Source organism: Lucilia sericata, unplaced genomic scaffold (genome assembly GCF_015586225.1).
Source record: "Lucilia sericata isolate MDLA Ls3-8-SP2 unplaced genomic scaffold, ASM1558622v1 Contig000123F_arrow, whole genome shotgun sequence".
NCBI lineage: Eukaryota > Metazoa > Arthropoda > Insecta > Diptera > Calliphoridae > Lucilia > Lucilia sericata.
In genome coordinates this window covers 546,747-574,104 of record NW_023994155.1, presented here as the reverse complement: position 1 = coordinate 574,104, position 27,358 = coordinate 546,747, and the positions used below count along the sequence as shown (strand labels likewise).

The window sequence follows — 27,358 nt, the reverse complement described above, 5'->3', positions numbered from 1 at the left end:
GCCGACCATATGATACCCTACACCAGTTATGAATATTAAATGTGATTTATTTTTCATAATAAAGCATTTATCTTCAGTATTCCCTTGTTCCGATACATTTAAGCAATTTATGGATGAAAAACTAATTTTCTGAAAGAGACTTTATATGGGGGCTATGGGCAAATATGGACCAAGCCCGATAAAATTTTATGAATATATTTATATTTACATAATATTTTATTGTGCTGAATTTCATCGCGATATTTGTGTTTATAAGTTAATTTGGGACATTCAAGTAATTTTCTGAAGGGGAGCTAGGGTCAAATGGGGCCCGATCTTTATGAAATTTGGCAGGGTCATCAAGACTTCTATAAAACTTAGTTGTGCCGTAATTTATCGATATATCTGTATATTTAACATAATTATGAGCTCAGAAGCCCTTTTCGGGGGGTTCTGTTGTATGGGGGCTAGGTGAAATAATGGACCGATTTTAACCATTTTCAATAGGCTTCGTCCTTGGGTCAAATAAAACGTGCATGCCAAATTTCATCCAATTATCTTGAAAATAGCGACCTGTACCTTGCGCACAAGGTTTACATGCACAGTCAGCCAGCCAGCCAGACGGACGGACATAGCTTAATCGACTCAGAAAACGATTCTAAGCCGATTGGTATACTTTTAGGACGAATATTTTTGTATGTTAGAAACATCAGCACAAATCCAATATACCCTCCCCACTAAAGTGGTGTAGGGTATAACAAAAAACTAAACTCAAGTGGGAGAACAAGAAAGACAGAAAATTTTTGTGTATAGAATTGAAAACTTATTGAAAACCACAAAAATAAAATTAAAACTCAACAAGATCAACGACTAGCCAGCCGCCGTGTATGGTACTCGTGCGAGTAATACAAGTAAACAAAAAAAAACATTTAAAATAAATATTAAAATATGGACAAAATATAAAAAAAAAAATACCAAAAATAATTAACTACAGCATCATGACGAACATGATGCATCCAAGAGTTTAAATTTAAAACAGATGTGTTTTTTTTTTTGGTTGGTTTTGTGAGATCTCTATTTTATTTTAGTTAGATTTCAAATAGAAAGAGCACAAAAGTGAACAAAACATTTTTTTTAACAAAAAAAGATTTAAAAAAAAGCGCAGAATCCAAAAATAACGTCAGAATAAAAATATTGTAAAATATTTCAACGTCTACACAACGACTACACAAACTCGGAGTGAGAGTAAAGTGAGGGTCGCTGATCATGTTTTTATTGAAATTTTAAAACGGCTGAATTTCTTAGAGTTTTCTTTTTAAAGAAAAGTGTCTTTTTGAAAAAAAAAAAAAAATAGGAAAACACATGGCTGAATACTAGCCTATTAAACAAAGAGCGCCTAAAGAAAAAGAGAGTGCTTATGTTAGTGAGAGTTTTCTTATTCTGAAAAACCAGGAACTAATTTTCTGTTTAAAAAATTTTGGGGGAAAAATATTGAAAATAATGCGTGAGTTTTCATAAAACACGGAGAATTCATAACGTCTACATGTTTCCTTAACACAAAAAAACGAACGCCGAATATAACGTGTGGTTGAAGAAAAAAAAATATTGAAAAAAGTTTTCAATACATATAGAAATTATTTTGGAAATTTTTTAAAGAAAATTTGTAAGAAAAAAAATTACAAAAAAAATTGTGTGTTCTAAATAGTAGAAATATTGAAAATATGTTTTGTAATTGCGGTTAAAGAAATATATTAAGGAAAAATTGCAAAACGTGTTTTTTTTAAATAAAAGTGATATAAGAATTTTAAAAGAAAAATTTTTAAAAAATTATAAAAAAAGTGAAATTCTTTAAAAATAATTAAAATAAAAGCAATATTTTTGCTAAAATTTAATAAAATTATAAAAAATTTTAAAATATGAAAAATTTTAAAAATAATTAATATAAAAAGTGCAAATTTTGTTTAAATGTGTTTTTAAATTTATTGAAATTCTTCAAAATTTATTTAAAAAAATTTGAAATTCTTTTATAATTACGGCAATTAAAATAAATACAAAATATTAAAAAAAACTAATTCAAAATTTTTAAAAATATGAAAAAAATCCCTACAAAAAAGTTAGGATTTGAATAAATATTATTAAAAATAAAGTGAAAATGATTTAAACATTTTAAAAAGAAGTAAAATGAGATTTTTTAAATAAAGAAAAATTAATATAGAAAAAAATTTTGAAAAAATAATGATGGACTTGAATTCTTATAAAATTTTTCTGGAAAAAATAATAAATTATAAAGTGATCAAAATAATATTAAAACAATAATGAAACTACTCTTCTCTTTCTAACCACTTTAGATTAATAACAAGATCAGGCCCAATGCCTTAGATCTTCGAATGTCATTATAAGCCTATTAAATCAGAGCTACAATAACTTATTTCTAACACGATTTTCAAATTTGATCTGTAATTGTAATTGTCGGATCGTTTAAGTAGTTAGTCCTTACTAAGGCATGGGGGGTAATGATAACACAAAGTAATTCATTACATGGTCAATTAAAATTACTTATAATGTATAATTGAGCAATAACCAATTACAAATACTTGTAATTGAAGTTTTTCCAATTATAATTACTTGTAATTGAAGTTTTTCCAATTACAATTACTTGTAATGTGTAATTGACCAATAACCAATTACTTGTAATGTGTAATTGACCAATAACCAATTACAATTACTTGTAATTGTAATGGAAGTTTTGCCAATTAAAATTACTTGTAATCGTAACTGAAGTTTCCAATTAATTACAAATTACATGTAATTATAAGGAACAAAATTCACAATTATTAGTAATTGTAATTGGCAAAACTCCAATTACGATTATAAATAATTGTAATTGGCAAAACTTCAATTACAATTACATGTAATTATAATTGGCAAAAGTTCAATTACAATTACAAGTAATTGTAATTGGTAAAGCTTCATTTACAATTACTTCAAATGTAATTGTAATTGAAAATGTAGTCATTACCCCCAAACCCTGGTCCTTAGAAACTTATCGTGCGGAAATGTAATCTATTTTATGAATATTCGATGGATCCACCAAGACTTGACAAAACAAAATGAAGGTAGACCATTTGCTCCGTTCGACCATCAATCAGATCCGTAGAACTTATTTACATCGATTTCAAAGAGCAAATACGTCTTATATCTCAACTTTCCAATTCTGTAGGCAAGAATTGGCTTTGGCATGTTCGTCTATAATGTTGTAATAGAAATATCTGGTGTTCCGAACAGTTTCCTGTTCCCAGAGGTGGCTAATTCATCTGTAATGTTATTGCCAGGTATGTCAGAATGACTTGGAAACCAGAGATAATATAGTCAAGGAACGTCCGATATTCGAAAGGAAGGTTTAATGCGTTATAGATTTTAAAGTTCACGACTTTTCTTATGGTTAAAGTCTCGCCCATTATATAATAGGTTTGTGGAATAGGATCCATCTGCTTGGAGTCCAACAATGGAAGCTCCAGAATCCTCAAATGAAACGCGGTATGGATCCATCAGTAGATATATTCTTAAAGAGTAAGGTCTGTTGGTTGTCCGTTTGTCGGATACGAGAAGAGATCAATAGAAAATTTTTGCAAGAATGGTACTAGACTTTCAAATACCAGCAGACTGCCGAGTCTAAAGTCAATTGTTCAATTAATAAATCGATATGTAACAAATGCAGTAGTTCTCTGAAGAGTATGATCTATCCTTAGACCTTACAACGAATCGATTGGGTAGCTTTTCCCAAGATACAACGGATGTCTGATGTGACTACACTTCTAATACTGGAAGCGCTTAACCTTACTGTCAGTCAATACAGACAACGAGAGCACATGTCGTCTTGCTTCGTGTTATGCCTGTAATCTTAAGTGCTGAAGTCTACAGAATCTTTTCTATAGTTTAGTTCTTATTCTAAGTAATATCCCCCTGGACTAATTCCCCAAGTCCCCCTAAAGGCTTTCCTACATGCGTAACTAGCAACAGCTGCCCGCAATGCTCTCGTTAGAATCAAATTTTTGTTGTCCAATGTTTTATACGTTAAGGAATCAACCTATAGTAGGTTTCGAAATTCCACAATTTCTCGATCCGGCATTCTGTAATCTGTGATATCACTCTATTTATAAAAAGTCTACCTACAAACTGAATCGCTAAACCAAGCTCTTCTATTATCGTCATAATTGACCTTGTTAGCACGGGATCCTTCAAACAATTACTTCAAAATTAAGTTTAGATGTTAAATCTGATCGTCTTTGGGTAGTCTCATTAGTTTGGCAAATTATTCAATAATCCATGAATCATTTTTGAATATTTCACGACATAGATGTTAGATTTCGAGGGACTTAATTTGTTAGCTTTCGGGAAGTATGTCTCAATGTTTTGGAGTATAAAGCCCATGATTTTAGTTCGAAATTCTCGACCATCTTTGGTCAGTTCGTTTTTTAAATTGATTTAAAACCTTGAACAGTTCCAATTCAAAAGGATTTCAGTTGAATATATTTGGTCTATGGCTCCGTTTTGAGGAGCTCTTAGTTTAAATGAGATTTGATTTAGTTAGTACTGTCTAGTCATTTGATAGAGAAGAAAACGGTTGACTAACTGTACTGACATGGCTGTACTGTTCATGGCTCCTTTAAGGCTTAAAATGTCGGACAAAATGATGATACCTCGATCTCGTTGATCATACAGCACTTTATCTAAAACGAGGGGTGTAAATCTGACATTCACTTCCTTCGTACGCTTCGAGTTTGTTAGTCTCTAAAGATGATGACAACTTTTTAGGTTCCGATAAATTTAGAATATATCTAGCTTGACAGTCTTGTCATATGATGCTGTTCAATAATTGTTTTACAAGAAAGTTTTTTTTCCGGGAAATCTATTAAGAATTATTATAAATATTAAAATTTCTGAAAATTTAAAAGAATTCCCTTTTAATTATGTTAAGTTTTTAATGAAAATTTATTAAAAATTAACTTTATTTCTTTAAAAATTATACAGTCCCCTTTTAGAAAAAAGTTGGTGTAAAAATTTATTGCATAAAGAAAAGAACAGAAATCTTGTTGTATTGAGTGAAACCAGAAATTAGTGCAAAATGTCTGAAAATACCAAATAGGAATTTAAGAAAAAACAACAACAACAACAACACACAAAAAAAGAAAATGTGAAAATTTTATAAAAATAGAATTCGCTTAACGGAACGAATAAAAACGAGAAAAGTATAAAAAAAAACACACACCAAATTTTAAATGCGAAAACACACAAAACAACAACAAAAAACCAGAGGAAAAAGAAAATTAAACAAAAAAAAAAATATTGTATTGAAAAGAAAAAAGTATTGAAATAAAGAAAATGTGAAAAGTTAAAATAAAAGAAAATTTGCAACTCGAATAAAAGAGCTTTAAGAAAAAAAGAAAATTTTAATTAAATTAAAGTAAGAAAAATATACAAAAAATAATTTTAAAATTGAATTTTTAAAAAAATATTCAAACAACATGCAGTCCTCGAGCAGTAATACTAAAACCTCTAGCAATAAGTTACAAATAAATCCCAGCAAAACTTCTAGTGTTAAGACCAAGTCTACCACAGTTTTAAATCTCAATAATACAGCGGCTACCAAGGATTTAGAAACTTCTTTGGAAATAGAGAAAATCTCCAAAAAGATATCCGAACATGCAGATGCTTTATACAGAACCTGGAAAAGTCATGGTTTGGCTCCTACTGAAATATTGGATTTATATAATGTGGAGACGGGGGTGGCAGCTGGCGCCATAGTTGATGATAAAAATACCGAAGATTTACAGAAATTGGTGAATACTTTTGTTAATAAAGACAAAGAGCAAAGGGGTGTTAAAGTGTCAACAAACAAAACCAAATTGGGCGGATCGACAACAGCAACAACAACTAAAGGGGAACCCAAAATTATAGAGCATAAAATAAACACCACGGGGATTAATAGTACTAACAAGCTGGCAACACCTTTAACTACAGGTCTTAGTAGTGTAACAGCGCCCCAGTTGAAAACAAACAATATTTTAACGGAAACGGGTCTAATAAAGAAAACTACACAGTCCCCTATTAAAACTCCCAGTTTTTTAATGAAAAACTCGCCAGGCACAGATGTCAATGATAGCCCCAACTCCCCCAAAATAACAAAATTGAAAACCAGTAAACAAAACATATCAGGAACCTCCTCAGCACTAAGTGAACAAACACCAAAATCCCCCTCTTTTGCTAAGACGAAAACCAACACCACCACAACACCCAGCAAACCATTAGATATTGATATAGATTTCAATTTAGATTTGGATCTAAATTTAGATGTACACAAGCTAAGTCAACAGCAAAGTCAAAATTTACAAAAAATCAAAGAACTATTAAACAAAGAACCCACAAAAACTATCAGCAAAATACCGGGTATTTTAGGGGACTCTACGCCCTCGACGAAGGCAACGAAAGAGGTGAAAGTAAAGAAATCTTTAAGCGAGCAAAAACATAAACAAAATGAAGAAACGCCGGTACAAAAGAAATCCACAAATGAAACACAGCAGGCCGTCAGCAAAAAACTTGGCAACAAAGTGAAAACGTCTGATTCCACATCGATCACTAAAGCACATGATCTGCAACAATCAATTGCAGTGAAAGAGGAAAAATCAAAAATTCACGATAACAATAGAGACGGCAATATTGTCACCACGTCCCCAACAACCACAACAACAGCAATAACACAGCCCCAAATCAATAAAAAACGCACAAATTTAACAAACGCCACCAACAGCGACATTAGCGGCAGCAGCAGTGGCAAGAACAACAGTAGCGCCATTAGCGGCACAACCCCTATCATTACTAACGGCAATCTAACAGCATCGTCTCTCTTAGAAGAACTAAAGCAAACAACTAGCAACACTAACGGCGGCATTACCAACGATATATTACCAACAGCCATTATAAAAACAGCGAAAGTTTCCACAAAAACTATTAAGGCTCCCAAAATAAAAGAAAAATCCTCCACAAAATTAGAAACCAACAACAAGGAACTAACAACAGCTAAGATCAACAACGGTCAAATAGTAGAAGAACCTCAGCAACACCAACAACAACAACAACCAACGCAGCAGCAGCAAAAATCCTCAACTATAGACGTTAGTGCAGTAAGCGATAGTCATCAAAATATGGAAACACTACGCAGTGTTAGTAATAGTAGTACAACCATGCCAACACCCACGAAATTGAAATCGAAAAATTCCCTCAGCAATGGTCAAGAAAAATCTTGTAAATAACTTTTTAAAAAAAAATAACAAAAGTGTTTAAAATTAATATATTTTTTATATTTTTCTAAATTTTCCTTAAAAACCAGTACGCAGTCCATTTTTAACGCGTGGTTCTGTGGCGGAACGTGTTATGATTTTTGAAAAATGTCCAGATGTGCGCAATTCATTTTTAAATATTAAACGTCCCGATCGTGCAGATGCTCCTCCCAGATCTTTACTTAAGGTAAGTAAAAGGAAAAGAAATAGGAGAATAAAAAAATCCTGTATAAAACTTAAAGAAATTTTCAATTTTTTTTTTTGTTATCTAACCGTTTGAAATTTTTTTTTATAAAAAAATACGTTTTTTTCTAAATTGTGCTTCTTCGCCTTATAAACATGTGTAGTGCAAAAAAACGATCGCAAATACTATAAGTATAAGAAAATCTAAAGAAAAAAATCTAAAAAAGACATTAAAACAAATTAAAACAACAACAAGTTGTTGTAAGTGAAATAATCACAAAAAAAAAACTAATTACTATAAGTGAGAAAAATTTAAAAGAAAAACAATTGATCTAAACAAATTCACCACCAACAAACGCCACCACTTCTTTACAATTGATTGATCGAAATTCATTTTCTTTAAGGTTATTGAAGTGTGTGCCAATACTCTCTCCCTCTCTTAACCAACACTCTCATAGATTCTTTAAACAAAAAATTAAATGTTTTCTCTTATCTATTTTATTGTTTATTTTACTGTGAAATTGTTTGTTGGGTTGCTCATACACAACAATTTTTTTTAAATGTAAACAACTCCATCTCACTTTAAGTTGTGGGAGTGGAAGTTGACCACCTATAAGACTAACACAAGAAATTTTATTACACATAAACAGATATTGGGAAATTTTGGGGATGAAAAGTGAAAGTGATCACATATTTTTGTTGTTTTCTTTATTGGATCGTTTTTAAGAAAGTAGAACAGAACTAGAACAGTACTAGAACAGGACGAGAACAGAAGAACGAACTAGAACAAACTAGAAGTCTAGAACAGAACTAGAACAGTGAAGACTAGAACAGACTAGAACATAGAACAGAATAGAACAGAACTAGAACAGAACTAGAACAGAACTAGAACAGAACTAGAACAGAACTAGAACACAACTAGAACAGAACTAGAACAGAATAGACTAGAACAGAACTAGAACAGAACTAGAACAGAACTAGAACGACTAGAAGAACTAGAACAGAACTAGAACAGAACTAGAACAGAACTAGAACAGAACTGAACTAGAAAGACAGAACTAGAACAGAACTAGAACTAGAACCTAGAACAGAACTAGAACAGAAACAGAAACAGAACTAGAACAGAACTAGAACAGAACAGACAGAACTAGAACAAACTAGAACAGATAAACTAGAACAGAACTAGAACAGAACTAGAACGATAGAACAGAACTAGAACAGACTAGAAAATAGACAGAACTAGAACAGAACTAGAACAGAACGAGAACTAGAACTAGAACAGAACTAGAACAGAACTAGAACAGAACTAGAACAGAACTAGAACAGAACTAGAACAGAACTAGAACAGAACTAGAACAAACTAGACAACTAGAACAGAACTAGAACAGAACTAGAACAGAACTAGAACAGAACTAGAACAGACTAGAACAGAACTAGAACTAGAACAAACTAGAACGAACTAGAACAAACTAGAACGAACTAGAACAGAACTAGAACTAGACTAGAACTGAACTAGAACTGAACTAACTGACTAGAACTGAACTAGAACTGAACTAGAATGAACTAGAACTGAACTAGAACTGAACTAGAACTGAACTAGAACTGAACTAGAACTGAACTAGAACTTGAACTAGAACTGAACTAGAACTGAACTAGAACTGAAACTAGAACTGAACTAGAACTGAACTAGAACTGAACTAGAACTGAACTAGAACTGAACTAGAACTGAACTAGAACTGAACTAGAACTGAACTAGAACTGAACTAGAACTGAACTAGAACTGAACTAGAACTGAACTAGAACTGAACTAGAACTGAACTAGAACTGAACTAGAACTGAACTAGAACTGAACTAGAACTGAACTAGAACCTGAACTAGAACTGAACTAGAACTGAACTAGAACTGAACTAGAACTGAACTAGAACTGAACTAGAACTGAACTAGAATTGAACTAGAACTGTACTAGAACTGTAACTAGAACTGAACTAGAACTGAACTAGAACTGAACTAGAACTGAACTAGAACTGAACTAGAACTGAACTAGAACTGAACTAGAACTGAACTAGAACTGAACTAGAACTGAACTAGAACTGAACTAGAACTGAACTAGAACTGAACTAGAACTGAACTAGAATTGAACTAGAACTGTACTAGAACTGTACTAGAACTGAACTAGAACTGAACTAGAACTGAACTAGAACTGAACTAGAACTGAACTAGAACTGAACTAGAAACTGAACTAGAACTGAACTAGAACTGAACTAGAACTGAACTAGAACTGAACTAGAACTGAACTAGAACTGAACTAGAACTGAACTAGAATTGAACTAACTGTACTAGAACTGTACTAGAACTGACTAGAACTGAACTAGAACTGAACTAGAACTGAACTAGAACTGAACTAGAACTGAACTAGAACTGAACTAGAACTGAACTAGAAACTGAACTAGAACTGAACTAGAACTGAACTAGAACTGAACTAGAACTGAACTAGAACTGAACTAGAACTGAACTAGAACTGAACTAGAACTGAACTAGAACTGAACTAGAACTGAACTAGAACTGAACTAGAACTGAACTAGAACTGAACTAGAACTGAACTAGAACTGAACTAGAACTGAACTAGAACTGAACTAGAACTGAACTAGAACTGAACTAGAACTGACTAGAACTGAACTAGAATTGAACTAGAACTGTACTAGAACTGTAACTAGAACTGAACTAGAACTGAACTAGAACTGAACTAGAACTGAACTAGAAACTGAACTAGAACTGAACTAGAACTGAACTAGAACTGAACTAGAACTGACTAGAACTGAACTAGAACTGAACTAGAACTGAACTAGAACTGAACTAGAACTGAACTAGAACTGAACTAGAACTGAACTAGAACTGAACTAGAACTGACTACTGAACTAGAACTGAACTAGAACTGAACTAGAACTGAACTAGAACTGAACTAGAGCTGAACTAGAACTGAACTAGAACTGAACTAGAACTGAACTAGAGCTAAACTAGAACTGAACTAGAACTGAACTAAAACTGAACTAGAACTGAACTAGAATAGAACGACAATTTAACTAGAACAGAACTAGAACTGAACTGAAGGAGAGTGAATTTTTTAATGAAAATTATGTGTTATTAATGATTTATTATATTCTCTTAATTATAGAATTATTAAATGATCAGTAGCAGATTTGAGGTTTCCCATATGAAAATGGAATTTTAAGTTTTTTTTGTATACAAATCGATATTTTTATTTTTTTTTTTCAATTTTGCTTATTTCAATGTTATTATTTGGAATAATTATTATGTTCATCTATTAAAATATTTCTCGCTACTATATTAAAGTAAAAAATATTTGTAAATTGTTTAAAAATAACATTAAAATTGTTAGGGAATGTTTTACTAATTAATTAACTTTATTGAAAAGAATTTCAATAAAGTATTGAAATTTTATTGTTTATGCATAATTTTGTTCAAATAAAATTTCCTCTTGTATAATTTCGTAAACAAAGTGGAAATAGTTGGGCTGAAACTCAGCTAATAAAATAAAAATAAAGGTGCAAAAATAATTTAGAAAAAAAAATAATTCAAAAATCATCAATATTTATACTAAAACAATAAAAAGAAGAGATTTCAGATTTTCAATGTTTATTTATGCACGAATCATTTAAAACGAAAGAAACATATTTATTTTTGTTAATTTAAGAAATATTTGTTAAAGATTTTTAAGTAAATTTACGCGCGGGGTAAGCAACCCCCGCACACATGTAGTCAGTAAAAGAAGACAGACGGACGGACTCTATATGTGTATGTTTCTAGTTGTAGGTAAAACTAAATACATATTTATTTAATCAGTCAGGGTCAAGCTATAAAATAAACATTCTAATAAATTTATCTTTTAATTTATTTCCACACTATTTAACTCTTCTGTTTTATATATTTTGTTCATTCATTCATTCATTCATACATCCTACAGAGAAAAATATTGACGACATTGTCTTTGAAAATTTTGTATAATTTTTTCTTTAAATATGTATTTTAGAATAATTATTTTTTATGTCTGTCTTTAAGTGTTATAGGTCAGTTTTTATTTTAATTGAAAAAGTTGAAATGTATACTTTGTATTGCTGTATTTTTTGAAAAATTGTCTTATTAAATTAATTGCTTTTAATCAATAAAAAACATAAAACATTTCATTTTTAATTATTTTCAAAATTCTTGCCGCTTTCAATGTGCAGCCTTTGAAAAAATCAACAATTACAGATATTTATTTATATACATTGTTTTTTCTGATTATGAATATTTTGAAATAAACAATTTCCACTTACTTTAACGTAAGTGAATTTGAATTTTCGCAATCATTTTTATTGTGCAAACAAAATGAAAAGAAAATACCGAAATAAAAAATATTTATTTAATTAAACTACACCGTTTACTAAAGGAACTGAAGTAGAACAGAACTAGAATAGAACTAGAATATACTAGAACTGAACTAGAATATAACTAGAATATAACTAGAACTGAACTAGAACTGAACTAGAACTGAACTAGAACTAGAACTGAACTAGAACTGAACTAGAACTGAACTAGAACTGAACTAGAACTGAACTAGAACTGAACTAGAACTGAACTAGAACTGAACTAGAACTGAACTAGAACTGAACTAGAACTGAACTAGAACTGAACTAGAACTGAACTAGAACTGAACTAGAACTGAACTAGAACTGAACTAGAACTGAACTAGAACTGAACTGAACTAGAACTGAACTAGAACTGAACTAGAACTGAACTAGAACTGAACTAGAACTGAACTAGAACTGAACTAGAACTGAACTAGAACTGAACTAGAACTGAACTAGAACTGAACTAGAACTGAACTAGAACTGACTAGAACTGAACTAGAACTGAACTAGAACTGAACTAGAACTGAACTAGAACTGAACTAGAACTGAACCTAGAACTGAACTAGAACTGAACTAGAACTGAACTAGAACTGAACTAGAACTGAACTAGAACTGAACTAGAACTGAACTAAACTGAACTAGAACTGAACTAGAACTGAACTAGAACTGACTAGAACTGAACTAGAACTGAACTAGAACTGAACTAGAACTGAACTAGAACTGAACTAGACTGAACTAGAACTGAACTAGAACTGAAACTAGAACTAACTAGAACTGAACTAGAACTGAACTAGAACTGAACTAGAACTGAACTAGAACTGAACTAGAACTGAACTAGAACTGAACTAGAACTGAACTAGAACTGAACTAGAACTGAACTATAACTGAACTAGAACTGAAACTAGAACTGAACTAGAACTGAACTAGAACTGAACTAGAACTGAACTAGAACTGAACTAGAACTGAACTAGAACTGAACTAGAACTGAACTAGAACTTGAACTAGAACTGAACTAGAACTGAACTAGAACTGAACTAGAACTGAACTAGAACTGAACTAGAACTGAACTAGAACTGAACTAGAACTGAACTAGAACTGAACTAGAACTGAACTAGAACTGAACTAGAACTGAACTAGAACTGAACTAGAACTGAACTAGAACTGAACTAGAACTGAACTAGAACTGAACTAGAACTGAACTAGAACTGAACTAGAACTGAACTAGAACTGAACTAGAACTGAACTAGAACTGAACTAGAACTGAACTAGAACTGAACTAGAACTGAACTAGAACTGAACTAGAACTGAACTAGAACTGAACTAGAACTGAACTAGAACTGAACTAGAACTGAACTAGAACTGACTAGAACTGAACTAGAACTGAACTAGAACTGAACTAGAACTGAACTAGAACTGAACTAGAACTGAACTAGAACTGAACTAGAACTGAACTAGAACTGAACTAGAACTGAACTAGAACTGAACTAGAACTGAACTAAACTGAACTAGAACTGAACTAGAACTGAACTAGAACTGAACTAGAACTGAACTAGAACTGAACTAGAACTGAACTAGAACTGAACTAGAACTGAACTAGAACTGAACTAGAACTGAACTAGAACTGAACTAGAACTGAACTAGAACTGAACTAGAACTGAACTAGAACTGAACTAGAACTGAACTAGAACTGAACTAGAACTGAACTAGAACTGAACTAGAACTGAACTAGAACTGAACTAGAACTGAACTAGAACTGAACTAGAACTGAACTAGAACTGAACTAGAACTGAACTAGAACTGAACTAGAACTGAACTAGAACTGAACTAGAACTGAACTAGAACTGAACTAGAACTGAACTAGAACTGAACTAGAACTGAACTAGAACTGAACTAGAACTGAACTAAAACCGAACTAGAACTAAACTAAAACTGTAATAGGACAAAATTTCCTTTTCAGGACTTAATGGAAATGGTGTTCAAACTAATATGAGAGTGAAATTAAGAAAAAATCTTAAAATTTTTAAGATTTTTTAATTTTGTATTTAAAGAAAATGCGAATTAATTTTCTTTAGTTTTCTTTTAAATTTTGCAATTTTGGGTGTGTGATTAATTTTATATGTTTTCATGTTCTTTTTACTTGTTTTGTGTGTGTGTTTATGTATTTTTAATAAAATTGAAATAAAATAAAAATAACAAAAAACAAAATATTTATTTAAATAAAAGTTTATACAACAAATTATTTATTTATACATGTTTTCGTTTTTTTTTTCTTTTTTGTTAACAAAGTTTTTCCTTGTCTGATGTTTTGCATAGACTTTTTAGTAATTAATTAAATTGTTTATATTAAATTTTCTTTATAATTTTAAAATTCAAAATTATAATATGAATTTTTTATAAAATTTATTAAGATTTCAATAAAACAAAATTTTAAGTTATTAAATGTTCCATCTTTCCTCAAGTGTTTTAAAGAATTTTCTTGTTTTAAATAAAATTTCATTTTAAAACATATTGAGATTTTTTTGATTAACAGAAAATTTTATTAAGCGTTTTATTTAAAAATTTTGACATCATTTCAATTTTTTGTTTGTTTTCCTCACCCCTGCTTTCTGAAACGTCATTAACATGTCAATAAACCCTAAAACTGTTGAAGTGATTTTTCTTTCTTCTCTATGGTATTTTGCAGCAAAAAACACAATATCTCATTTAAAGAGAGCAACGTGTTGACATTTTACTACAAAAAGGCGTGGGTTTATATTTTTTTCAATTTATGGTGTCATTTCTTTTGTTAGACACTGTTTGGAGCATTGCTTTTAATAATTAATATTTGGTCTTAATATTTTTATTACTAAACAAGATTTATTTATAATTATTATAATCTAAGGCCATAAGAATTCTCATAATCAAGATCAAGAACCATTTTTTAAACATTCTTCTTGGAGAACAATATTTATCGGCAGAGGATCTTTTTTAAATTACATACTTATATACCTACTGTAAACTATGCAGGGTTCGTTTGGAACTGAACTAGAACTGAACCAGAACTGAAATAGAACTGAAATAGAACTAGAACTGAACTAGAATTGAACTAGAACTGAACTAGAACTGAACTAGAACAGAACTAGAACTGAACTAGAACTGAACTAGAACTGAACTAGAACTGAACTAGAACTGAACTAGAACTGAACTAGAACTGAACTAGAACTGAACTAGAACTGAACTAGAACTGAACTAGAACTGAACTAGAACTGAACTAGAACTGAACTAGAACTGAACTAGAACTGAACTATAATTGAACTAGAACTGAACTAGAACTGAACTAGAACTGAACTATAATTGAACTAGAACTGAACTAGAACTGTACTAGAACTGAACTAGAACTGAACTAGAACTGAACTAGAACTGAACTAGAACTGAACAAGAATTGAACTAGAACTGAACTAGAACTGAACTAGACTGAACTAGAACTGAACTAGAACTGAACCAGAACTGAAATAGAACTGAACTAGAACTGAACTAGAACTGAACTAGAACTGAACTAGAACTGAACTAGAACTGAACTAGAACTGAACTATAATTGAACTATAATTGAACTAGAACTGAACTAGAACTGTACTAGAACTGGACTAGAACTGAACAAGAACTGAACAACAACTGAACTAGAACTGAACTAGAACTGAACAAGAACTGAACTAGAACTGAACTAGAACTGAACTAAAACTGAACTAGAACTGAACTAGAACTGAACCAGAACTGAACTAGAACTGAACTATAATTGAACTAGAACTGAACTAGAACTGAACTAGAACTGAACTAGAACTGAACTAGAACTGAACTAGAACTGAACTAGAACTGAACTAGAACTGAACTAGAACTGAACTAGAACTGAACTAGAACTGAACTAGAACTGAACTAGAACTGAACTAGAACTGAACTAGAACTGAACTAGAACTGAACTAGAACTGAACTAGAACTGAACTAGAATTGAACTAGAACTGAACTAGAACTGAACAAGAACTAAACTAGAACTCAACTAGAACTGAACTACAACTGAACTACAACTGAACTAGAACTGAACTAGAACTGAACTAGAACTAAACTAGAACTGAACTAGAACTGAACTAAACTGAACTCGAACTGAACTAGAACTGAACTAGAACTGAACTAGAACTGAACTAGAACTGAACTAGAACTGAACTAGAACTGAACTAGAACTGAACTAGAACTGAACTAGAACTGAACTAGAACTGAACTAGAACTGAACTAGAACTGAACTAGAACTGAACTAGAACTGAACTAGAACTGAACTAGAACTAGAACTGAACTAGAACTGAACCGAACCAGAACTGAACCAGAACTGAAATAGAACTGAAATAGAACTGAACTAGAACTGAACTAGAACTGAACAAGAACTGAACAAGAACTGAACTAGAACTGAACTGGAACTGAACTAGAACTGAACTGGAACTGAACTAGAACTGAACTGGAACTGAACTAGAACTAAACTAGAACTGAACTAGAACTCAACTAGAACTGAACTAGAACTGAACTAGAACTGAACTAGAACTGAACTAGAACTGAACTAGAACTGAACTAGAACTGAACTAGAACTGAACTAGAACTGAACTAGAACTGAACTAGAACTGAACTAGAACTAGAACTGAACTAGAACTGAACTAGAACTGAACTAGAACTGAACTAGAAGTGAACTAGAACTGAACTAGAACTGAACTAGAACTGAACTAGAACTGAACTAGAACTGAACTAGAACTGAACTAGAACTGAACTAGAACTGAACTAGAACTGAACTAGAACTGAACTAGAACTGAACTAGAACTGAACTAGAACTGAACTAGAACTGAACTAGAACTGAACTAGAACTGAACTAGAACTGAACTAGAACTGAACTAGAACTGAACTAGAACTGAACTAGAACTGAACTAGAACTGAACTAGAACTATGAACTAGAACTGAACTAGAACTGAACTAGAACTGAACTAGAACTGAACTAGAACTGAACTAGAACTGAACTAGAACTGAACTAGAACTGAACTAGAACTGACTAGAACTGAACTAGAACTGAACTAGAACTGAACTAGAACTGAACTAGAACTGAACTAGAACTGAACTAGAACTGAACTAGAACTGAACTAGAACTGAACTAGAACTGAACTAGAACTGAACTAGAACTGAACTAGAACTGAACTAGAACTGAACTAGAACTGAACTAGAACTGAACTAGAACTGAACTAGAACTGAACTAGAACTGAACTAGAACTGAACTAGAACTGAACTAGAACTGAACTAGAACTGAACTAGAACTGAACTAGAACTGAACTAGAACTGAACTAGAACTGATACTAGAACTGAACTAGAACTGAACTAGAACTGAACTAGAACTGAACTAGAACAACTAGAACTGAACTAGAACTGAACTAGAACTGAACTAGAACTGAACTAGAACTGAACTAGAACTGAACTAGACACTGAAACTAGAACTGAACTAGAACTGAACTAGAACTGAACTAGAACTGAACTAGAACTGAACTAGAACTGAACTAGAACTGAACTAGAACTGACTATAACTGAACTAGAACTGAACTAGAACTGAAATAGAACTGAACTAGAACTGAACTAGACCTGAACTAGAACTGAACAAGAAACTGAACTAGAAACTGAACTGGAACTGAACTAGAAACCAGAAATGAACTAGAACTGAATTAGAATGGGGTCCCTGCAATAAAAATAGAATAGAATTCCGTTCCACTAATCTATTTGTATTTTCGTAGAAAAATCTATTCCAAAATGTCTGATAGTAAAACCATTAATTAATTTTATTTATTTTTATTTTCATCTCATTTAAGGTAAAATTACATGCCACGCCCCCACCGCCAGCCGAACAGAACTCAATTCAAAGGGAATTGAAAAATACCAAAAGTGTTTATATACCCAGGTATAAAACCCTATTCCCATATACAGACGGAAAAATATTTAGAATATGTTTGACTCATTCACAGATTTTATTTTCCCCATGGCAAACCCCAACCCACAATTGCACTGGAACGTACTTTACGTGGTATTCTGTCAGCTTTCGATACATTTCCCAATAATCAGGTGACCAAAGATGAATTGCCGCGTATATTGAAAATCTGTGGTCTACCTTTTTACTGGCGCATGCCGGTAATGGTATTTTGTCAGCAACATAATTCGGGTCTGGTGGAACGGCAAAGATTTGTGGAATTTTGGAAACAGTAAGTTTTATGTGAAATTCTTTGAAATTCCAGTTTTTAACTTAATTTAAAACATCTTTAGAATGAATGTCTATTGCCATGATGATGCCTCTCGTTTTGTGTACATTTTATCGCGAGGTCAACGTATGCGTTCCTATATACTGCCCGAAGATTTGGCGCCCTTAGTGCAAGACGTTGTTGATACACATCCGGGTTTGGCGTTTCTCAAAGAGGCCACCGAATTTCATTCCAGATATGTACACACCGTTATAGCACGAATATTCTATTCGGTTAATCGCAGTTGGTCGGGTAAAATTTCTATATCCGAATTGAAAAAGTCGGATTTATTGGAGGTTGGTAAAAAATTCCGTTAACAAATTTTTGTTTATGTTTTCTAAATTTTCATTATTAATTTAAGATTGTTACCCTGCTGGAGGAAGAGGATGACATCAATCAGATCATGGCCTTTTTCAGTTATGAACATTTCTATGTGATCTATTGTAAATTTTGGGAATTGGATAAAGATCATGATTTGCTTATAAATCAAGATGATTTGGCGCGTCATAGTGATCATGCTCTATCTACACGTATTGTTGAACGTATATTTTCGGGTTGTGTGACACGTTCGGATAATAAAAAACATCCCGATGATGAACCCAAAATGTCCTATACAGATTTTGTTTGGTTTCTATTGTCTGAAGAGGATAAACGCACACCTACCGCTATTGAGTATTGGTTCCGTTGTATGGATATTGATGGTGATGGTCTGTTGTCTATGTACGAGTTAGAATATTTTTATGAGGAACAACAACAGCGTATGGAATCGATTGGCATTGAATCGTTGCCATTTGAGGATTGTCTGTGTCAGGTGAGAATTGAAGGAACAAGTGAAGAACTTATCTAAACTGGATTAAAACTAGAACTAAACTAAAACAGAACCAGAATAGCACTAGAACAGAACTAGATCTGAACCAGAATAGAATTAGATCTGAACCAGAACAGAACTAGAACAGAACTAAAACAGAACGAGAACAGAACTAGAACAGAACTAGAACAGAACTAGAACAGAACTAGAACAGAACTAGAACAGAACTAGAACAGAACTAGAACAGAACTAGAACAGAACTAGAACAGAACTAGAACTGAACTAGAACAGAACTAGAGCAGAACTAGAACAGAACTAGAACAGAACTAGAACAGAACTAGAACAGAACTAGAACAGAACTAGAACAGAACTAGAACAGAACTAGAACAGAACTAGAACAGAACTAGAACAGAACTAGAACAGAATTAGAACAGAACTAGAACATAACTAGAACAGAACTAGAACAGAACTAGAACAGAACTAGAACAGAACTAGAACAGAACTAGAACAGAACTAGAACAGAACTAGAACAGAACTAGAACAGAACTAGAACAGAACTAGAACAGAACTAGAACAGAACTAGAACAGAACTAGAACAGAACTAGAACAGAACTAGAACAGAACTAGAACAGAACTAGAACAGAACTAGAACAGAACTAGAACAGAACTAGAACAGAACTAGAACAGAACTAGAACAGAACTAGAACAGAACTAGAACAGAACTAGAACAGAACTAGAACAGAACTAGAACAGAACTAGAACAGAACTAGAACAGAACTAGAACAGAACTAGAACAGAAGTAGAACATAACTGGAACAGAAGTAGGACAGAACTAGAACAGAACTAGAACAGAACTAGAACAGAACTAGAATAGAACTAGAACAGAACTAGAACAGAACTAGAACAGAACTGGAACAGAACTAGAACAGAACTAGAACAGAACTAGAACAGAACTAGAACAGAACTAGAACAGAACTAGAACAGAACTAGAACAGAACTAGAACAGAACTAGAACAGAACTAGAACAGAACTAGAAGAGATTTAGAACAGAACTAGAACAAAACTAGCATAGAACAGAACTAGAACAGAACTATAACATAACAAGAACATAACTATAACATAACTAGAACAGAACTAGAACAGAACAGAACTAGAACAGAACTTGAACATAACTAGGACAGAACTAGAACAGAACTAGAACAGAACTAGAACAGAACTAGAACAGAACTAGAACAGAACTAGAACAGAACTAGAACTAGAACAGAACTAGAACAGAACAGAACTAGAACTGAACTAGAACAGAACTAGAACAGAACTAGAACAGAACTAGAACTTAGTTTAAATCTAAATAAATGTTTCGTAATTTTTATATTTTGCAATAAACAATCATTCTTCCAAAATGTTCCATAAATATTTTGTTTTTGGAAAATTTTGTAATTAATTATTTCAATAATATATAACTTTTCTTTTCTTACAGATGTTAGACATGATAAAACCAAAACGTCGAGATGCTGTCACTTTGAGTGACTTAAAGAATTGCAAAATGACACATGTATTCTTTGACACATTTTTCAATTTGGAAAAATACTTAGATCATGAACAACGTGATCCATTTGCCTCACAAAGAGATGAATATGTAAGTATTTTAAAACAATTCATATTGAAAACAAATTAACTGTTAAAAAACAATTAAAATTATCTTTTTAGGCCAGCGACTGGGATCGTTTTGCTGCCCAAGAATATGAACTCTTAATAACCGAAGAAAATGAGTGATTAAAGCCCTTAAGTGCCCTCCTAATTATATATTTTTAATATATTTATTATAAACAAATTTTTATACCTTTTTAATTAAAAAAACAACTATATTATTTTTTGCTCTTAGAATTTATAGTTCAAAAATGGATTTTTTTTTAAATTTTGTTGTTAAAGCAAAAAAAATATTTTAAAACAAAATACTATTTAGTTGGAATTTTAGTTAAATACCTTTTAAAAAAATTAACTTGTTATTTAATTTTTTCATAATTTTTTGTTCATTTTTTTTTTTGTTTTCCTTTAAAGTTTTATATTTTTAATTACTGGCGAAAACAAAACCAAACCTGTAAAATTCCCTTTTATTTAAGTTTAAAACGAACAATTTTTTGGAAATTTATTTTCAAAATTTGGGTTTATAAAATTAAATTATTTTTAATAAAAAAAAAAACAACTATTTAAATGCATATTTATATTTAAAGAAAAAAACTAAAAATAAAGATAAAACAAACCAAAGAAAGGTTTTAAAAGTGTTTTTAATTAATTAATTTTGAAGTAAAGAAAATTTCAAAAATGGTTACAAAGAAATCTCTGAAATTTGTTTAGATTAAAAACCTAAACGTTTGTCTAGTCAATTGATTGTGTTTAAAGATTTAAAGAAAAACTTCAATTTTTGTTTAGTTTTTTTTTTAATTTTTTATTATTTTTTTGTTTCGTTTTTATTTCCAAAAAATAATTAATTTACAACTAAAATATACATTATAGTAATTAAATCTTTAAAATATTGTTTAATAATAAACATTTTATTTATGTTTTACTATTTTTTTTTCACATATTTTCGATTTTATTTAAAGTTTTTTTTTTGTATTTTTTTGTTGTTTTCATAAAGTTTGCTTAAAATTTTAGTTTTTTTTCTTGATTATCTAACAAAATATTACAATTTTTTATATATTTATAACTAAAAAATGTGTTAATTTTCCTTTCAGTTAAGATTTTAATATTTCCTACAGATGTTGTTTGTTTGTTTTTAAACAAAGAGAGGGTCACAGAGAGGAGGAGGAGTAAGGAAACTTTTCTTTAAAAGTCTCTCTAAGAGATAATAATAGAAATCTAAAAACTCTTTCTCCAAAACAGCAGAAATGTTAAAAAAAACTGTTTCCTTTTTTTGTAACATAAAACTCTTAAGAATTAAACTATTTATAAGTAAACAATTAAATACAAACAGATTTCGACAATTTAAAGCTGGAAGAGTAGAAAGAGGGGCAATCAAATATAATTTGTGGGTTAATGGTGTGGAGGGAGCAAGTTTATGTTTTCAGTTGAGAAAAGGAAAGAGATGAAAAAAAAAGAGTTAAAAACTTATTGTGTAACACGAACTTTAGCTGTTTCACTATCCTCTGTGTCATCGCTAGTAGTCTCTGTGTTTGTTGATTCTTCATTACGTATATAAATAGGCTCGGATTTGCCCTTAACACAGGATGATGTAATATGAACAGTCTTGATATCGGAACCGGGCACCTCAAACATGGGATCAAGTAAAAGTTGTTCCTAAAAAACAAATGCAAATTTATTAAAATTCTTATATTTAACTCCCTTTATATGTCTATTTACCATAATTGAACGTAAACCTCTGGCGCCTGTTTGACGTTCCATGGCCAATTTGGCAATGGCTTTGATGGCATTTTCGGTAAAGGTTAGATCAACATGATCTAAACCAATTAAAGCCTTATACTGAGGTATTAAAGCATTTTTCGGTTCGGTTAAAATGCGCACCAGCATATTAACATTAAGGCTATGGAAGGGCACAATAACGGGGAAACGTCCAACGAATTCCTGCAAATGATTAAAGAATTTTTTTAAACCTTCCTTATGCCTTGAAGATATGTTTCAACTTACCGGTATCATGCCAAATTCAACGAGATCACGAGCTTGTACTTTTGTCAAACATTTATCACGTTCTTCTTGATCATTGTCCATGGGACTGGCGGCAGATTGAGCAGCACGACGACCAGAAGCACCAGATGTGGGAGCGCCAAAACCCAAATACTAGAAATAGAAAAATAAAATTTTGAAAATTTTTGATGAATACTTTTAGTGAAATATTTTAGTTAACATTTTTAGTGAAAATTTTTGGTGAAAATTTTTAACGAAAATTTTTGGCCAAAATTTTTAATGAAAATTTTTGGTGAAAATTTTTAGTGAACATTTTTGGTGAAAATTTTGAGTGAAAATTTTTAATGAAAAATTTTAATAAAAATTCTTAGTGAAAATTTTTAGTGTTAATTTTTGGTAAAAATTTTTAATGAAAATTTTTGTTGAAATTTTTAGTGAAAATTTTTGTTGAAAATTTTTAGTGAAAATTTTTGGTGAAAATTTTGGGCGAAAATTTTAATTGAAAATTTTGAGCGAAAATTTTAATTGAAAATTTTTAGCGAAAATTTTTGGTGAAAATTTTTGGCGAAAATTTTTGGTGAAAATTTTCAGTGAACATTTTTGGTGAAAAGTTTTGGTGAAAATTTTTAGTGAACATTTTTGGTGAAAATTTAAGTGAACATTTTTGTTGAAAAATTTTAGTGAAAAATTTCCGTAAAAATGTTAAGTGAAAAATTTTTGAGAAAAATCAATAAAAAAATGTTGTGAAATTCCAATAAAAAAACCCAAAACAAACCTTTTCATTTAACCTTCTAGCTATAAGACGATCCAAGCCCGTATAAGCACCCGAGGCCACAAACAAAATATTCGTAGTGTCTACTTGTACAGTTTCACCACGCAATTTACGCGGTGAATTACGTTCGGGTACATTGACAATAGTGCCTTCTAGCATTTTTAACATGCCCTGTTGTACACCCTCACCGCCTACATCTCTCAATTGATGTATACCGGGTACAGCACCGATCTTATCCACTTCATCTAAGAAAACAATACCAGTTTGAGCACGTTCCACACTGAATTAGCAAAAGAAAAACAAAAGGAAATGATAAATAACAATATTCTAAGAAATTCTTCATTCAGTGTTAATTACTTGTAATTAGCATCTTGCAATAACTTTGAAATGACACTCTCTATGTCTTCGCCCACATAACCGGCTTGTGTTAGGGTGGTACAATCACAGATGGCAAAAGGTACATCCAAACATTTGGCTATAGTTTGAGCTATCAGAGTTTTACCCGAACCGGTGGGACCCAACATTATAATATTACTCTTTTCCAGTTTTATGTCATAATTTTGTTTATCCAAAATTTCCGAACCCGAGTCGTGACCATGATGATGACTTTGAGACTGTTTGGGTGGCAATTCGGTGCCAGGGGAATTGGCCATGGTATGACCTATGCCGGTTATATGCAATAGATCATTGCGTGTACCCATGGGATCATTCATCATATTCGAGTTGGCCTGAGACATTTGTTGCTGCTGTTGCGGACTCAATTGTGGTAGATTGTGGTGTATACGTTTATAGTGATTGTACACAGCCACCGATAATACCTTTTTAGCAAAATCTTGACCCACTACATGTTTATCGAGATATTCCATGATTTTTTGTGGCGGTGGTGGAGGTTTACGTTGATTTTTCGGTTCATCTTTAACACTGCGCTTGGTGTCCACCTCGGAGAGTACCACAAAGAAATGATTACATTTGGCACACTTAACGAAGCGTGTCGAACTGACAAAGGTCTCTACTTGTGTGCAGGGACTACCGCATTTGGGACATGATAGGAAATTTTTATCATTTGGTGGTTCACCAGAACTGCCGGAAGATGAGCCTGATGTCGGGGCACTGCCACCACTGCCGCCACTACCAACTGAACCCGCTCCCGAGCCAGCTGCGCCTCCTCCGCTGGCACCAGCTGCTGCATGCGAGAGGGTTATGTCAATTTTTGGACTAGTTGCCAAGTGTAGGCAACGCGTTGTCAACGCAGCTAAACATCCAGCTTGTGTATGATGATTGGAACAGCAAAGGCCTGTTGTAAGAAGAGGGAAATAGTTTAAGTTTTGCAAAAAACATTTTAAAATTGTAGAACAATAAAAAATATAGGAATTTATAGATATGTAAGATAAAAATCATTCCTTTTTCGAAAAGACTAGACTATAGACTAAATTAAAGCGTGGTCCTGTTTTTTTTTTTCGTTATATTCAAATCATTATAAAATGTATAAAGTCGTAGGTATTACTATTTTTAGCTTCCACTTACATTTTTACCGCAAACATGTTTGCATACACTGAACATACTCTTCGACAATCACTTCTTATATTTACTCCCACTTTTAAATAACAGTAACCTACGGTTTTAGACTATAATTACAATGGAAACCACAGGCAGTAAGCGACTATAAATACGACATATATTTTGCAATCCTACTAAAATATTAAATATTTTACTTTTTACCGTAATAATATTAAAAATAAAGAATGGATTCAAAGAAGAAGAAGCATGTTGAATAAAATACTTTTTTAGGTATCTCCCTTTGTTTACAAAATCTTCATAAATTCATTGTGGTTGTAGTTCCAATTGTATTTTAACTGATAACTTTTATTATTATTATTGCTAATGTTTTGTTGTCGCTACATGTAGATTATACAATTAATTAATACAATAGGAAGTTGAAGTCGGTCTTTTTTAGCAACAACAACTAACTGTTGCGATCTATGCAGCCGCAGTTAAACAAACTAAACCTTAAAAAAAACTTGACTTATAAAACAAAATGATGAAATAGGTATAAATAATTAAACAAAATTGGTACAATAACCTTAACATTACTTAAAGCAGACAAACTGAAAGACAGACAAACAGATCGAGTTTTATAAAAATATAAAAACATGTTTTTATATGCACATTAAACAAATTCTAGGCTTTAAATGCTACATGTCTTTTAAATATTGTTAAATTTTTAATTATAAATAAAAGCAAGTAGTAAACAAATAGCAATAAAGAAATAAATTAATTGAAAACAACAACAATAACACTAGACAATAAATACTATAGACAGTGATTGAAAATTGAATCGAGTGATAAAAATGACCTTGATCATGTTAGTTCGAAACCAAAGGGGAGGGAAAATAGATTTTTTTAGGAGGAAAAAAGGAATTGTGTAGAATTAATAGAAATTGACTTTAAAAAATAACTTCCAAGGAAAATATATACCTAATTACTTAAAAAATATATTTTATAAATGTTTATAAATAAAATGATTCATCATATTTGTTTATTTATATTTTGCATAACTTGTTTGCTTATAAAATTAACAAAGTATCTAAATAAAACCCTAGAAATTTGTTAAATTTCAATAAAAAACACACAACGTAAAAAATAAACACAAATTTTTAACAAATTAAACAATTGCGCTCTCTTTTTTTACAATATTCGTGCCATTTCACAAATTCAAATACACAAAGAAGCAAAAAATTGGCCTATTATGAAATTCTTGCCACTTTTCCTTAACTTTAACCAAAGAAATGAAGACTTACCTTTTAACCAGTAATAATGGATTCCAGCTTTCGGCAGCTGGGACAGCAACACAATGTGGCGTACTACACTCATAATCAGACCGGAACAACCAGCAGCTCTGTTATCTTTTGGGTTTAGTTACAATTTCTTAAAAAAAAATTAACACACAATTTGCTTTTCTAACACAATTTAATTTTTCTATCGCCACAAATAATATAAAAATGAGTTGACTTTTCCACGTCAAATTTGTTTATTTTTTCCTTTGTTTTCGTTGTCTTTGTTGTATTGCTCCTCTTTGGAAAAAAAAAATGGAAAATTAAATTAATTTTTTATTTAAATACGCAATTTTTTAAAGCACTTTTTGTCAAAATAATATATAAAAATATTCACTCTTTTCTTTTCTTCTTGCTTTTTCTAGTGCTTTTCTTATTTTGTGTAATTTTCTGCTTAATTTTTTGTCATTTTATTTCTTCTTTTGCTATATTCTTTCAAAAACAGAAATGTCATGACAGCTGGTGGTATGTTCAGTGTGAGAACAGTGTTGTTATTTTTAAGTTTATCTGTTGAACGCGTTTTTTTTTTGTAATGTTTGGAAATTTAAGCACAGTGGTATTACTACTTAAAATATTAGGTTATATAATTCAAATTCGTTATTGAGAGATATGTAAAAAATTAAATTTCATATTCTGGGGATCCAGTGTTTCTATAAAGCTTTAAATTTGTCCAAATAGATGCAGTCGAAGTTTATTTTTTAGTCAATTACGTTTAAACTAAAATATTTTTATACCTATTATATATCGTCACCTAAAACGCAAACGGCCCTATCTAACATTTTTAAAATTTTACGGGAGAAGCAAGTAAATATATAATGATAGTTGATAATGACGTATGTATATAAAAGTGTATAAATTGGACTTTTTACCTTTAATATTTAAATATTTTTGTAGATAGGGCCTTTTGTTTTTTGTCAATAGAATCGATCATTTTGGTCGGAGGAGTCAAATTTTTGGTGTGGACATTTGTTTTGATGCAATACATTAGAATCAACAATTTAATATTATTTTAAAATCAACTCTTTTTATGAGTTTGATCCATAATCTAGTTTAGCTGTTAATAGTCTAGTGTATAATCTAAAGTCGATCCTGTACATAATTGATAAATATAGA

The 27,358-nt window shown here is 31.3% G+C and overlaps 2 protein-coding genes across 6 annotated transcripts; one reads left to right on the top strand and one right to left on the bottom strand.

The window, feature by feature from the left end:
- Positions 1–1,246: 1,246 nt before the first annotated feature.
- On the top strand, positions 1,247–21,262 carry LOC119600835. Of its 5 annotated transcripts, none has more exons than XM_037951410.1 (9): positions 1,247–1,398; positions 5,011–7,281; positions 7,367–7,503; positions 17,770–17,858; positions 17,923–18,156; positions 18,218–18,488; positions 18,554–19,003; positions 20,478–20,636; positions 20,708–21,262. In XM_037951410.1, the coding sequence occupies exons 2-9, from the start codon at positions 5,505–5,507 to the stop codon at positions 20,771–20,773; spliced, it is 3,183 nt and encodes a 1,060-aa protein (XP_037807338.1). In that variant the 5' UTR covers positions 1,247–1,398; positions 5,011–5,504; the 3' UTR covers positions 20,774–21,262. The 5 variants fall into 5 exon arrangements, with proteins under 5 accessions (XP_037807338.1, XP_037807334.1, XP_037807337.1 ...); XM_037951406.1 differs by having other exon boundaries at positions 1,341–1,483; XM_037951409.1 differs by lacking the exon at positions 1,247–1,398 and adding an exon at positions 1,493–1,642 and having other exon boundaries at positions 5,022–7,281.
- Positions 21,263–21,590: 328 nt separating this feature from the next.
- Positions 21,591–26,635, bottom strand: LOC119600838 (ATP-dependent Clp protease ATP-binding subunit clpX-like, mitochondrial). The gene is made up of 6 exons (XM_037951413.1): positions 26,213–26,635; positions 23,772–24,708; positions 23,418–23,694; positions 22,646–22,795; positions 22,361–22,582; positions 21,591–22,297 (listed from the first exon to the last, which is right to left on the bottom strand). Exons 1-6 carry the CDS (start codon positions 26,283–26,285, stop codon positions 22,109–22,111), a joined length of 1,848 nt encoding a protein of 615 aa, XP_037807341.1. The 5' UTR covers positions 26,286–26,635; the 3' UTR covers positions 21,591–22,108.
- Between the last annotated feature and the right edge of the window lie 723 nt (positions 26,636–27,358).